The 16,140-nt window shown below is 41.3% G+C and overlaps 1 protein-coding gene across 3 annotated transcripts in view; it reads left to right on the forward strand.

The window, feature by feature from the left end:
- The window catches only part of slc41a1 (solute carrier family 41 member 1), a 33,233-nt gene extending 17,677 nt beyond the window's left edge, over positions 1 to 15,556 (forward strand). For 2 of the 3 annotated variants that reach the window (XM_049579935.1, XM_049579944.1), the window contains 7 exons: positions 1,044 to 1,188; positions 3,424 to 3,585; positions 6,215 to 6,362; positions 7,643 to 7,722; positions 8,242 to 8,376; positions 8,590 to 8,738; positions 10,872 to 15,556. In XM_049579935.1, the coding sequence (XP_049435892.1) occupies positions 1,044 to 1,188; positions 3,424 to 3,585; positions 6,215 to 6,362; positions 7,643 to 7,722; positions 8,242 to 8,376; positions 8,590 to 8,738; positions 10,872 to 11,057 (1,005 nt within the window). In that variant the 3' untranslated portion in view covers positions 11,058 to 15,556. The remainder of the gene's footprint in view (positions 1 to 1,043; positions 1,189 to 3,423; positions 3,586 to 6,214; positions 6,363 to 7,642; positions 7,723 to 8,241; positions 8,377 to 8,589; positions 8,739 to 10,871) is intronic. The other variant, XM_049579952.1, reaches the window with a different exon arrangement.
- Positions 15,557 to 16,140: the final 584 nt, after the last annotated feature.

Consider the following 16,140-nt stretch of genomic DNA (forward strand, 5'->3'; position numbering starts at 1 on the left):
ACACAGCAGCTGATAATTACTGGGCACACCAGTAACACTTGTGTGCTGTGTAACAACTTCTGAACACCAGCTCAGATCAGAAATAAAAAGGGACGTGCAATTTGATTGGAGAAACATACTTGAAACATCTACACACCCAGGCTACACCAGCACTGTGTAATTCCACTTATTGTCTGATCTGATCCGCACCTTCAGAGTGTTAAAGGTATAAGCTGTCCCGCCCTAACAGGTGCAGCAAAATTGTCGGGAAAGTTGCAGCTATGCCAGTTAAGCCCAGTCTGAAAATAACTCCTGTCCTGAGGCAGTAAGCAGGAGGTACAGGAAATAGCATGGGCAGGAGACTGCAGGAGTTTTTTTTCACCACACACTATTGTCATTACTCTCAATTAATGTCCTTGCACTCTCTGCTGCTTGTATTACTTCTCAGACCAGTTACTGTGCATAAGTAGGACTATACACAAACAATATTCCAGGATGAGAAGTCAGTCCCGCCCTTTATTAATATGTATCAATCATCTTCCGTGAAACATTTAAACAGAATTTCATTTTCCAAAATGAATTCTTAATATGACCTCTCCGTAGGGTCCGTCTGTCATTTGAAATGAGCTTGTGGTTATGTAATGTTTGGTGAGTCCATAGTTCCTGGAACACTTTAAACCGGTGCTGGCCGGGTGCTGACATAGCCTCCTATATACTGTAGGATCAGATTGCACTCTGCACACTGGGTCACACTGGTACTCTATTAAGAGAGCTATATTAGAGACTCAGATTTTTTTTGCCTATTACTTATTCTGATAGTTGGAGATCGATTTGGTAGAGTGTTGCACTTTGACACAGTGTGTGTCTGAATGAATAAGGTGTTTTCTGTGACCTGTGATATTAAATAGATAGCTGTAAATACAACTGTATGTATAAATGGCACATAAGCTTCTACAGTGTGCAGATGAACTACTAAGATGTAACAAGATCGTCTCATATACATCTGAGTTTACATATTAACTGTAATGGATAGCTACATGAACCATTTAAATGTGTGTGCTCAGGTCCAGGCCACAGTGGTGGGGTTCCTGGCATCCATAGCTGCTGTGATCTTCGGCTGGATCCCTGAGGGACACTTCAGGCTGGGCCATGCGGTGTTGCTGTGTGCCTCCAGTGTGGCCACTGCCTTCATTGCCTCTCTGCTGCTAGGTATGGTCACCACACGGGATGTGAGGGATAGTGCAATGTTAACAGCTACTCAGCATCAGGCATGTCTGGGTCTCTCTGTGTCACTGTTCCAAATATGCCACCTAAACTAACTAATGTAACTGACTGAACTTACAGTATGTTTAGTTACACAGCTAGGTTAGATTAAAGTGGCTAACGAAGTTACCCAGAAAAAAGTGCATAGCAGATAGCATAGCTAAATTAGGGCCTGTGTCCACATGGTGTTTTTCTTCTGCAGAAAAGTGGAGGCAGGGCGCGGTGGAGTGCTTCATCAACTTGCTTCATGATGCGTTTAACATGGGTTTTGTTTCTATGACAACAATATCTTGACATTGCCGTTAGCTAGGTAGCTAATGTAACGGAGGGTTGATTACACATTTAACAACAAGTTTACAAAGGTACAGTCATAAAAGCATAACACTTACATTATTCAGACTCCGCTGGCCAGTCTGCTCCCCCAGTTGGGCTTCTTTGTCCTTGTTGTGATAGTTGCATAACTAAAAAAGCAGCAGTGACGACACCGGCACCTTTCTGAAAAGTTCTGAGATCTTCAACTAGAAACCACACAAAAAAGGTGGTACGCTCTGGAAAAGGACGCAGGGCACGGCACTTTTCCCCTCTAACCTCTAACAAACTATTTTGACACAGGCCCTTACTGTTAAAGGTTCAGTGTGTGACATTCAGAGCATTCAGACAACAGCACACATCTAATTGCCATGTAAAAATACAGAGGAGAAATGGCGTCCTGAGTAGAGAATAAAGTCACACTTCCTCTGTGTGTTGTAGTCTGAGCTTCTCTGTGGTTTGTTGTGGTAAACCAGCCCGGCCACGCGTGTTAGTGCATGTGTGTATCCCAGTGGCTAGCTTACGGTGCCGCCTTGCACTGTGCTCATGCTGCGGTCACCGCTTGTCATGGAAGTGTAGTGCCCAGCCTCTGGTTCCCCCCTGGTTAGCTCTGACGGCAGTATTGCCATTGTTTGGTGGCATTTATGGAGTTAGCGCCATTAGCTGCTAGCCACCTGCTCAGCCATCTCAATGTTGAGAACTGTGTCCGAACAACTAGAGCCCCTTTCAGATAAGATACTGTAGATTCACCTGCAGCCACAAGCACAGTTGTTCATGATATTCTGACATCATGTTTAGTGTTAGCTTTGAATGTAAAAACAGGCAGAATTTTAACATTAGCACAAAACACAAAGCGTAACTGAGGCTGTTGGTGATGTCTTGCAGGTATTTGGCCGTTCATCAGAGTATTACAGGTATTAGACAAAGTAAAACTTTGACCTGAGAAAATTGTGAAGTTAAGGGATCGTCAAAGTTGCCCCCTCAGGGTGGACATCTAAACCAATTGTCATGGGAATCCATACAACATTCATTAAAAGATTCCACTCAAAACCATGTGAATGTAATGGTGGGTAGAGGAAAGTCAGGGTATTATCGAAGTCATTAGGATTCATCCTCTGGGGACCATAACTGTCTGTACCAGATTAATGACAATCCATCTGATAGTTGTTGAGATATTCAGTCTGTATCAAAGTGGTGGCTCGGCATTGCCATTCTTAGAGGCATAACAGCAAGGCTAAAAATTGATCCTACAAAATTTCAGGTGAAAATCTGATTATAAAAAATGCAATTTGCATTATCAACACTTTGTGGCTGTGATATTAATTGTGTTGCTCTCCTTTCCTTTTTTTCTTATTCCCCCTTTCTATGAGGGAAGCCATATTCTTAACTTTCCTTGCCAACCTGGTAAACTGCAGTGAAAAGTTTCCTGTTGCTGTCGGACACACAACTTTTCCAATTTCTGATGAACATAAAATTTTAAACTTTAAAACGGTCTGTTCTTTTCATACATCTTAAAGCCCTCAGCCTCTCTGGACAGCAGCTCTTTATTGCTTCAGGTCCTCTCACTTCATATTTTTAACCCAACCTTCAGGTTTTATTTTTGCCAGCTTCAACTTTCCTGGTGGAAAACAACAGAATCCTTTTCCTTTGTTCTGGGAAAAACAACCTCTGGCTACACCCTTAAAGACAACATTTTCTATTCTTGTGTTTTTACTCCTCACACTTGTTTCATGTGTACAGTCAATGAGACCCCAGAACTCTGATGATCGATGGTTATACACTGAACATTAAGTAGACTATCACATATTAATTAACCTCAGATGCCCTCAGATGCCTTCCATGTTTTGACATCTCTGCCCTTAAATCCCACAGGGCTCATCATGATTGGTGTGATCATTGCGTCTAGGAAAGTTGGCATCAACCCTGACAACGTGGCCACACCTATTGCTGCTAGCCTGGGAGACCTGATCACCCTGTCCCTGCTGGCAGGCATATCAACCGGACTCTACAAAGAACTAGGTAACGAACACGCAGGTGCGTCACAGAATAAATGTGATACATAAAGTATCTAATGTAATGCTCTTGCCAGTCCTGTAAAATGAGCCTAAAATGCCTACCCAGGGCACACCCAGAATACACTCAAATCTGTTCTTGAACCATTTAGAGTACATGGTGTCTGACAGATAATTTGAGCTGATGCAACGGCAGTCTTAAGATTTTGTTTGTTTGGTGGTGGTTTGACAGAGGCGTTGGCGTTGTTGTTGCTGTATCTTGAAATATTTAGGGATGTCAACAGTCAACCATTACTCTGTTAACCACTGAGAATATTTGTGACTGATTATGCATGATGGTCTACAGGTTAATTAAGCTGCTCTTCAGTTTACTGCACTGTGCACCACCCAGGTCTGGTGGCGATATATTTATATTTCCTTTATTTAACCAGGGAATTCTCATTGAGATAATAATCTCTTTTTCAAGAGGATCCTGGCCAAGAAGGCAGCACAAGAAGTTACACAAAGAGTGACATACTAATAAACCTCAGATAAAAAAAATAAAGCTTCAGTATATTATAATTACACTATATTTATAGGCACATAAAATATAAGAAGTGTTTTTCCCCAGATAGCTTGTGACGCTGTTTATTGGGCAATTACATTGTGCCCAGTTTCCCCCCTGGTGAGTAAGTGGCTCATTTTTGAGCCGCAAACACCGTTTAGCATCGTTAGCATATGTTAGCTCTGTTAGCACAGTTAGTAGTGTCAGCACAGCTAATGGTGCTAACATAGTTAACAATGTTAAAGGGGTTCTGTGGGTCAAAATGAAGCCACTTACTCACTGAGGCTGCCTTGGGGGGGAACGGAGGGTGGCCAACATGTTTCCGTAGCATTAGTGGCACTGCTAGCTTGCTCCAACCCAGACTGGCTGAACAGTGGAGACTGAAGGGTTTGCAGTAGGCACTTTATGTTTCCACATGTTAATGGGAGTAGCCGGCTGTCTATCAGCAAAGCCAACAGAGGATTTAATAAAATCCAACACATTTACATCCTTAAAATATTAAAATTTCACCACATTTAAATGGATAGTGCTTTGAAATGCAGTGCTAAAGCTCACTGAATCAGTGGAGCAGTGGACCAAAAGGAAAGGCCTCTTGCATTTTGTCATTTTGTGTCGTTTTTTTCGTGAGTTACCAGTTAATGTGTGTCAGGCCAAAATTAAAATTAAACAACAAAACTGACTGTTTGAATCAATCAAATCACAGGAGTCTTAGCTTTCCAAAGATATATCACATAGCAGTTGTGCCTGTAGGCAGTCGGACTGTTAAGTGCACAATGTGTTCAACAGAATTTTAAGGAATTAATGATGCTCCTAAGTGTCAGACATCTTGTTTTTTTTGCTTGTGATTTAATATTTTTGGCCTTAAAGGATCATTCAGCTGTTTACATGAAGGAAGGACTTGCATGTCATTTGTTGTTGTTGCTTTTCACTCATTTCCCATTTGCATAGGGTGTAAAAAATATTATTCATTAATTTAAAGCAAATTATTGCATTTTACTGCATTGTACTGCAAGTATTGTTGCTCCTACAGCTGTATTCAGACATCAGATACTATAGCTTGTTCCATCATGGCAGGAAAAACAAAAAAAACCAAATAGGTGTTACATAACATACACAGTAATAATTTCTACAGCCAATATTTCTGTGGTGGAGTCACCGCGGTTGCTGGCCTCTATTACTTTTGAAGATGTTATCCTACAAGGGAGCAGCATGTGCAGAAATGTGTGAAATGTGACTCTGCGTCTGGCTGTGTGCGGTAAATAAGGATGAAAGCCGCCCACACCTAACCTCACTGCGCTTTAAGGCCAGAAATCCACAGCTATCTGGCTCTATTGTTAGCCCTGCGATCTTTACCGCAGACAAACCCAGATTTACTAAACCAGCGGTTGGCCACACCACAGACAGACAAACAGACCAACAAACACTGACGCACACAGGAGCAATGAAACCATCCTGACTAGAGTGTGGAGGAATCCCATATCTGCTCCCCTAGTCTGAGAGTCTGGAAACTTTATAGTCTTACTCACTTTTAATGCCACAGTCTGATACTATGTTGAGCTTATTTGGGTTATTCAGACTGTTGTGTTTGTGGTGGCTGTAGTGTCCTGTAGTGTTAGTTCAGTAGTTAACACTGCCTCCTAGAGACAACACCAGGGACTTACTGTCAGTCCACCTATAGTCCTACTCAGCCCTCATGAGCTCTCTGTAGTTATATTATCAGTTCAATGTCAACCTCAGTTTTGCTTTATTACTATTAAGAATGTGTATATGTTGAAGCACTCATCAAAAATTGTTACTTTGGTCTGTCTTTGATTTCATTTTCATTAAGTCTATGATGTTTTTGATATTAAACAACAAGGAGTGCTAAGCATTTTCATTTAAGAATTGTGTACAGTAGGTTGTAATATTCTTACACACTGCACTTTTTTAATAAAATAAAGCAAACAAAAAAATTAAAATTGTTATAGAAGATGATATATCATTGAAAAAAGACCATCATCAAGTCACAGACAACGTGCAGTGCTGTCAGTATTAATAAATGATCCACAGACTCCTCAGTAAAATCTGTGCATAACACATTCTTGGTGTGTGTCTTCCTCTCATACAGAGCACAATAACTATGCCAACCCGCTGGTGTGTGCTGTGTTTGTGGCGATGTGCCCCCTATGGGTGCTGATAGCCAGGAGGATCCCATCCACCAGAGAACTCCTGTACTCCGGCTGGGAGCCAGTCATCATCGCCATGGCCATCAGCAGGTACAGCTGTTTCACCTTTATGAAAACACAAATCACAGAATACACACACTGTGGGTGTGGTTTAAGGTTCTGACAAACTATAGACTGAATCATCATGACGTTGCACTCACAACATCAGTCAGTGCTGGGCAGACCACTGGCAAGTGAAGCTGCATACTTCGAGATCGGAAGCTGGAGCTGAGAATGACGTCACACTCAAACTAACAGCATTCCAGTTACACAAGTTGGAAAAACACTGTAGGTTAGCCAGGTTAGGATAATAATATTTTACATGGTAATTTGCTAACATGCTAATTTAATGTGACACACATAAGAAGGAAGTGCTAATCAACAATCTATTTCTACGGCTTTCGCTACAGTTGGTGCACAGAGCAGCCATCTTGGATTCTGGGGTCGAGGTTTGCTGAGATGCTCCCTATTTTCCAAGTTAGAAATCCAACTTCAGGGGATGTTCCAGTTGAAATTCCTGTCTGGGAACTTGGAAATTCCAACTTCCCAGTTCAAATGGAACACACCATGATTTAAACTGTAGAGATATGTGAAATCGGCAAACTTGTTTATTTCAGCTGTAACTTTAACATTTTAAGATACATAGTTGAACATGGTGGTCCAACCTATCTGACATTTCTACTATGTTTATTCTAAGTGTATGCTATATTTTGAATATTTTTAATATCTTTACCTTACACACTTACCAATGGAAGCAGTGGTAAACTAGCAACTTCTGTGTTTTGCAAAATAAATTTTAGTGGTGGCGTTGAGATAACTTAAGTCCCCTGTCAGGGAGAGCTGTCTGACAGAAGGGTAAAACAGTAAAAATATTCTAAATATAGCACACACTTAAACTGTATTGACTTTTTAGGTGGCTGTAAACGAACTAATCGAGGCAGTGTTTGCTCAGCGCCGTTTCATTTTACATATGTGATGTGGGGGTTTTCTACACGGATATTACTGAAGATAAACATTGTGCTTCGGTCTGTTCCACTGTTTATCACTATATTTAACATCAATATTGTCTTTTTTTGGCCCTATTTCAAAAATATTACAATTAAATTATAAGAAACTAATATAATATAATATATTTATTTTTATATTATCTATTGATACAATTATTTTCAAGTTGTTTACTTTTGCATTCATGTCCCAGATTCTTAACTGTGTGATGGATTGTCATGTGTTTTTTGTTGTGGGTTTTTTTTGGCTTGTTTTTGTTTTTTTATGATGATTGCAGTGAAATACAACAGCTAAGTTTCAGCTAATCACTCTTGTCTGTCTTTTAGTGTCGGTGGTTTGATTCTCGACAAGACCGTCACCAACCCAAACTTTGCTGGCATGGCTGTCTTCACTCCGGTGATCAACGGTGAGTCACAAAAGCCAACAGATGAAACTTTAATGATTCATGTGGGGGAAGTGGGGGGAAGTAAAGAAAAAGATGAGTGTGTGGTGTAGATAACAACAGCCAATATGCTCATAAGTAAAACATCAAACAAACAAACAGTGACAGAGATAGAGGTTGACATACATGCTTCATCCCTGGAGGTGGAGAACAAATATAGAAGAATCTGTTCTGGCACTGAAATGTGTTCTTAAATCTGTTCATGTTTCCACTTCAGTCTGCTTTAATAACAGCTGGAGGTGTCAAATGTGCAGAAATGTTTGTCCCTTAAAAATGGAGCTTGGCATGTTGCTCTGATGCCGGGTTTTTAGACATGACAAATACAAAGTGGATGAAAATATTTATGTCATATATTTATGTAAATATTCAAATGAAAAACACCAGAGCATACACATATCAACATCTGTTTTTTATCTCATCACAGCAATAATGAGGTTGTTTTGTTCTGTTTCCATGTTTTCTCCATGTGCATGTGTGTGTCAGGTGTGGGAGGTAACCTGGTAGCAGTTCAGGCCAGTCGAATCTCCACCTATCTGCACATGAACGGCTTACCCATGGGGGATCCCAACCCCACCCCCAGGAAGTGCCCCACACCCTGCACCTCCTTCTTCGGCTCCTGTAAGTTGACGGGTGGCTGCGGAATGTTCCACTGTTTCTCTCCTCGTTTTATCTAATGAAAACAAATCTTTCCACGTTGGAAAATATCCATCATCCATCCCAAAAGAGCCCAGCCTTCATTTTCCTCCAAAGCAGAATAGAATAAGTTCCACTTCATCATATTCTGCTATTAAAGTAAGACTGGTTTAAAAGGAGCTTCTCTTTCTCTTCCAGCTGTGAACTCTCGTTCAGCCCGTGTGCTCTTCCTCCTGGTCGCCCCGGGTCACCTTGTCTTCCTCTACACCATCAACTCCCTGAGGGGGGGACACACTACTCTGACACCTGTTTTCATTACGTTCTACCTGGCTGCTGCACTACTACAGGTACACACAAACACACTCTTTATTTACTCTACCTGCAGCTGAGGGGAGTGAAATGTGCAGGTAACCAAAACTGGGAGTGATTTATGTATGCAGGATTGACACAGTGTTATTAATTACTGGGAGTTTTATAACATGCATCAAACAGAAAACCTAATCATTTATTATTACTATTATTAATATCAGTGTGGCAGCAGCAAATACTGTAGCAGTAGGTGAGATGGAAATAAGCCTCTGCAAAGACACGCTGCAAAGTAAACATCTTAGTGAACCTTTACAGAGAAGAGGAGCCAACACGTACACCTCCAAATCTCAACACGATGTAGACTTGCTTGTTGTCCCTGTGAGGTAGTTTTCTAATGTTATGCCTCAGTGCTGGCGACAGCCATGGCCAGAGGCATTATGCTTTCAGGTTGTCCTTCTGTATGAATGTACATCCCATTCTCATGAATGTGATATCTCAGGAACACCTTGAGGGAGTTTCTTCAAATTTGGCACAAACGTCCACTTGAACAGATTACATCTTGGTGGTTAAAGTTCATGTTTTTTGGCCATAAGTGGAGAACACTTACGCTATTTATGATTTCAAGATTTCACACAAATGTCTAATAGGATAAAATGATGAAGTGATGACATTTTATATCCGAAAGGTCAAAGGTCAACTTCACTGTGACATCATAATGTTCTGCAAAAACACTTTTCTGGCCGTTACTCAACATCATAACTCAGGAACATAAGGGGAGACGTTTGGTCAGATACTGAATCGGTGACACTAATCTTGGGTGTCCATCTGTGCTGGAAACTGTGCTGATTGTATAGATCCTCTGTTCGGCTGGGTCGAAAATGTGTATTCCATGTTTTAGAATATGCAGTTTACCCACAGCAGCATTTGAAGCATTATCACATGTCATGGCTTCATATGAGTCTGGACAGACATGGCTGTAAACTGTAACTTGATGGTTTACGGAGGCATGCAACCACAAGGCGGTAATTCTAATTTCTTTCAGTGTTTTGATGTACATTTCTGCAGAGTACTGCCACAAGGGAGCTTAGAGCTTACTACTTTTATTGTACAGGGCTATAATGCCAATGCAGACATTTTTATCTTTTATTTAGGCTTACATATTTTGATAGATGTGTTTCAGATGTGCAATTTAGTGTCAAGTACAAACTTTCTGACAGCATGATATGACCTGCAGGTCATATCATGCTGTCAGAACCCCTCTCTCTCCCTCCATTGCCAGTCTGCCATTACACTGTCAAATGTCAAATAAAGGTGAAAATGCCAATAAATAGAAATACTACTAAAAAAAACTGAAAACACATCAACCTCACATACATAATGATATTTCATCCTCAGGGCATCTAATTGGTTATTCAATAAAACAGTTATTATAATAATGTCCACTCCTCCAAACCATGAGGGAAATAAAAGCAAATTAAATCAGATAGTTCCATCCTGCCTCTGTCTTCTTAAGCAGCGATGATTGATAACCACCTTAAACATCTCTCGTAATTATCCTGAATTATTATCCTGAGATGAGGATCTTATAATTACAAGTGTTCATGTAATTATGTGTGATCCTGATCTTGTAATTATGAGGTAGTTCTCCCATAATTAAGAGATACAGAAGTTATCGTTGCCAGATCAGGCCTCTAATTAATTTTTTCTTTGTAATGCATTTCTGTACTGTGTATTTATTATATTAAAAGACTGCAAATCAGTGAGATTGAAATAGGATCTCAGGGCGGTGTGCTCTGTTGCCAGGAGCCCATAGCTTGTACTAAGCAGCACACTGAATGCGTTGCTGAAACATTTTCTTTACCCTGAATTAAAGGGTGACCTCAGCACTACCTACCATGCCGTGTAGGACTACTGACAAGCTATAGAGCTTTATAATTGGCAAGCATTTGTCCAGTTTGATGAGTTTATAAGGAAAGGTAGCAGGGAGATCTCACAAGGTTTTATGGGGATTGGTTAAATTTCAATTACATGATCATGATTTCCGGGAATCCCAAAACTGACCTGTCTGTACAGTCAATCAAACACTGTCTTCCGGTTGAGGTTTTCTGAGAGAGGCAAAGTCTCTGTGGCTCCTGTAAAAAGAGTTTGCTCCTCCTTCTGTCTCCCTCCAGGTGATAATCCTCCTCTACCTGGCAGACTGGATGGTCCACTGGATGTGGGGTCGAGGCATGGACCCCGACAACTTCTCCATCCCCTACTTGACGGCTCTGGGTGACCTGCTGGGGACCGGCTTCCTCGCCCTCTGCTTCCACATGCGCTGGTTCATCGGGGACAGAGACTCTAACGCGGGCAACTGAATGCATGCACAGAAGAAAGAGACAAAAAAAACTTCACATACTGTACGCTTGAACGCACGGACAGTGACGAACATCACCCGTATGCCTGAACATTATCTGCAAGTGGACATTGTCTACTATAAAAGGGCTAATCTCCTTTAGGGCTCTGATTGATGGTATAGCACTTGTAGGGCAGTAGTGTTTCATCTCATCTGGATATCAGGACACTGATGCACCGCAGCAGAAGACCAGATTTGAAACAGTATCTGTGTTTCACTTTAGAAACAATGCAAACACACATATCTCCACCTCAACCAGTGAACAAAACTCCATCAGATGGATCCAGCCCCACAAACTATATTTTACTTAATAACTGAGTCCTACTACTTTTGTTATTATTATACTATTGACAATGATTATTATTGTTGGTAAATAATGCATTTGATATGAATCGATATTTGTTCTATGTACAGGGCCAGTCCTCATTATTTTCAATGGGGACGTTAGCCCATCCGTTTTTAAAGATCAAGTTTTAACACTTGAAACTAAGACAACAAAAGATAGCAAAAATATATCCAAACAAGCCTAGAATGCTTAATCACCAAGTGCTCTGTCTTACATACAGAATGAATATTATACGTGTCTCATTTCTGATTCAGTAGAGTGCATAGGGCTAGCTGTTCTCTCTGTTGTACCCTGGCCTTGTGACTGTAGGAAACAGGATTGGGGGGTTTTACTACAGGGGACTGGACCACAAACGTAACAAGCTAAATCCCTTTTGGCATCGCTCCCATCGGCGGATGGCTTAATTTGAGTTGGACGGGAACAGAAAATCAAGGTTGTAATTCCCACATTTACTTCCCCTCAATTCTGGGCTTGAGAATCAGGAATATTAGATCTAAGGTCAGATCATTGTCCAACAGATGTTTGCATCAGCCACTCCAAGAAGGTATACCTCTGATTTTATCAGCAGTTAGAATTAATTAATGTCTATTTAAAAGTTAATGGGGGTTGTGTGCTCACTCACTTCCTCTGGAGTCCACAGAGGTCACACTGTTTCCTTTTTTGGCTAAATCTACTAAAAACGGACGTAATGAAACGGCCAGAGTACGATTCTTCTTTGTTTGAGCAAACACACAGAAACAGTGGAAAACAGTATGTGGAAAAAGGCCAGACAAGTGTCAGTTAGGAATGTGTCGGTACACCTGACACACAAAAACACACACCTCACTGTTGGTTGCAGCTCACAGTTTTTTTTTTCTTTATGGATGCCAAGAGGTTAGAGAGGCCTTATTTTGCCGTGAGCTGTTCCAGGTGAGGAAAGCACCAGTCCCCCTGTCTGAAACCATCTGCCAACTCTCTACTGGAGCAGGCTAGTTGTTGCTGTGTTGCCCAAGCCAGGCTTATAGTAAGTGACAAGAGGCTCAACATGCTGCAACGCACTGGAAACAACAGCCAAGTGAACACGGTTGTGTCCACACGTGGTAACAGAGGGTGAAAGTTTAAGTTGCCTTAGCCCAGATGTGCTCACTCAGGTTCAGCTGTCTGATACCAGATGAAACGTTCTGATCGCTGATATTTTGTGTGGATATTTGATACATAATTTAAATTTGACTATTTTCATTTCCACAAAGCATTTAGATGGTCTAAGTTGGAGCACTGAATTTTTCCAGTGAAAGACAGACCAATTAAGTTCTTTGAGGTTGGTTGACGGTTAGGTCACAGTAGCCGCAGGAAGCTGTGGCAATTTTACTGTTCATATAGTTTTCATTCTATAGCCCTTAGATTTCACCAAAGGATTAGTGTTGTTCTTAAAGCTGCCTGAGGGCCCGGTCACACCAGCATTTAAAACAGAAACATTTACATAAATTCACTTCAATGGAATCACAGCAATCAGTGGATTCTCTCGCAGGGTGGAGAATATGTTCACAAAGTTTTTGCATTGAGTTCAGCTCAAGTGAAACTGACCGATAGCAAAATGTCTTGACAGTCCTGACCTTTGAAGGAACAGAGCAGAGCTTCAAAAAGTGTGCTGGACTTTGAAAGCAGCTTGACATAGTGGTCAAACCGTGTAGCTACAACTTCCAGGTCCATCATGTGATGCCATTCCCACTGATGTGCATAGGGTCAGATACTTCTGTAAAGTTCTGAGTATCACAGCCCCTTTGAAATTACTTGTTTTGCCATCAGAATTTGATCCTGATCTGAGATGTGATCCATTCAATCTGAGAACATTTCAAAAGTCTGCAAGAGCTGCACAACTAAGTCATTTTATCCCCATTCAGGTTAGTAAAGAGCTGATGCGGAAGTAGCTGGCTGAAGCATTCCCCAGGGCCCTGCCACTGCTTTTCTGCCAAAGGAAAACGCCATGTGGACACATACCCACAGAGAACTTTTATCCCCCTTATAGTTACTCTATGTTGAATGAAATTATGTACAATCTTCGGCAACAAAATGTCGAGGGGGGGTACAGAGAAACTCAGAGCACTTGTGACTGACTACGCTAGCTTGTTACTGTTCTTTGATTTAATTTGCTAGCTTCTGGTGTGACCGGGCACCGAGGATGATTTAATCCTTGGTTGTTGTCGTTTTGTTTTCAGATACTGTAGAGTTGGGTTAGAGTAAAATTCCAGGATTTTTTTTGTCTTTGGTCCGGAAGGAACTTGACCTTCTATAAGCGAATGACTGACTGGACAATGTTTAATCAGAGGGCAAAATTGGTTTAACCTTGGTGTATCATCCACTGAGGGTAAACCTTAGTCCCCCCAACACACAAACACACACAAACTATCTACCACCAGACTCAGCTGCCCCGAGCTGACTCTCTTTGAGGGCTTACAGGTGAAGAGGAGAATGAAAAAGGAAGTCGTGAGCCATTTTGACAGACTGTACCGATTACAGACGATGGCCCAGGGCCAAAGCCCAGTGTTTTAGGAGAAACCTGCATGTGATGCTTAAATAATCCGGCGCTTGTCAGACTTCTGTGCTGTTTCTAAGGGGCCAGCAGAATGCATGTGCAGGGCACATAATGTGATTGTGCAAAAAAAACTTGATTATTTTTTCTGTTAAAAATCTTTTGTTTTGGGTTCGACTGATTTTTTTTCTTTTTTATGTGTCAATTATGTTAAAATTGTGGGGGTTTTTCTATTCCTTTCCTCCTTTCCCTAATCTTTTTAACTCTTCATGATTTTTGTTTTGTGTCGTAAATTTCATCAAGCAAACAACCACTGTAATAAGATGAAGCAACTTCTCCACGCTGGTCAAAGGCACAAAGTACTGTAATCTGCAAAGCGGACACCAGAGGGCACCGCAGGGATTCTCTTAACTGTGCAACTTCTCAGTGCATCTCTGTGTCCTCTGGATTCAAACCCCAACATGTCCACCCGGAGTGACTTTATTTTGTCTTCTTTTCTACAGCGTTTGACTTGTTGTAAAAGTTGCATCCTTCCATCTGTTCACTCTCAGTCTGTATCCTCCACTCTCTTACCGACCAGGTGCCAGCGTTCTGCCTCTGTGTCAATGGAAAGTTGTGAATACTTCTATAAGGGGGCAAGTAATGCTTTGTCTATTTATTTTTAGATGCACACAAAGCAAATTGTACATATTATATTTATTCTATATATAAGGTTGTTTATTTTGTCATTTCATTTTGGCTCTGTTTCCTTGTCACCATGTTGTTATCATTCTTCTCTTCTATGTTTTTGTTTTTTCTTTTCTTTGCAAAAGGCCAGTAGAGCTTCTTGGTACTTCCCGCACTAGAACGGCGGTAAGGCTAATGAGTAGCACGGTGCCTAATACCAGTCTTTACACACCTCACACATATGCACACACACCCTGTCACACACAGGGTAAGCATACTTATAAGACATAGAATGGCCTTAACCTATCAGAGCCAAGCTCAACTCAGTGTAACCAATCAGGAGCTAGGTTCGCCACAGAGTAGCATCTCTTTAATTAGCTTTGATTAATAAAAGATGTACAGTAAGTTGATTCTGATGTAATGTAATGATGACTTTATATGATGCAGCAGGGGGGAGGAGGGCTTGTCGCATCAAGCTTTTGTTCACATGACTCGGCAAAAAAATGAGGATGAAGGCTGAGAAACCTCAGTAGGTCTACAGGGCATCTGACAAGTAGGATTTTAACCCACAAACACGCCATAAAACCTGAGTGCAACATGACAGAATGCACAGTGTCACTTCTTATGATTCCAGACGTTTCCTCCTTTAATTGAAATACCCAGCCTTTAAAACCCTTCACCCTCCTACTGCCTTGTTAACCTCGCTGCTTCAAACCCTCAAGCCCCTGAACTCACAGGGAACCACGCTGATCCTCAGGCTGCCACCATCAAGATGGAGCCTTTGATTCAGACTCTAAACTTCCACCTGTCTTACTGGGGCCAGGGTCTTTGCAGTCTCTGTGTTCTTCTGGTAAAGCCCTCCCTCTGTGAGGCTGGAGGAACGCTCTCTCCCTGCAGGACTTTGTAAATTGCTGGAAATAAAGGACTATATTATTTCATACCATTCCTCCATCTTATTGTCTTTTTCAGCTTTTACTGTAAATGTGTGTGTGAACTGAACAGATGTTCAGAGGCAGGGATGAAGCTCAAGCTAAACTCAGATGAGGGATGTTCAACTTGCTTTTCCCAAGGGCCTCTTTTGCAAAATGACACGAGGCCAAGGGCCAGCTAATAAACAGACAATAATATTTATCTGTATACATTATAAACAAATTGCCCGTTTTTAACCTTTTCGACAATTGTAATCATCTCTGCAAAGATTTGAGGATATTTAGGGGATCAGCCCTGACCTCTGTTTGAGGGTGTGATAAGCTTGCGGCTTATTTACATTCAAAGTGCAAAAGAAAATTCTCAGTGTGAATCTTTTAAGAACAATCGTAGGCGGCCACCCAGCACCCTATCATGAGCCACATTGTGGCCCGCAGGCCGTAAGATAAATATCAATGATTATAGGCTGTCCTACAAAACATTCCACAGGCTGATGTGTACCTGTGAATTTATAGTAAAGAATATCAAACACGTGGCAACAATAAGCAAGCATTTTATGGGAACATGGCTATTTGTCTACATCATAAGTTAAATCTT

This window comes from Epinephelus fuscoguttatus, linkage group LG1, assembly GCF_011397635.1.
Source record: "Epinephelus fuscoguttatus linkage group LG1, E.fuscoguttatus.final_Chr_v1".
In the NCBI taxonomy this organism is placed as follows: Eukaryota; Metazoa; Chordata; class Actinopteri; order Perciformes; family Serranidae; genus Epinephelus; species Epinephelus fuscoguttatus.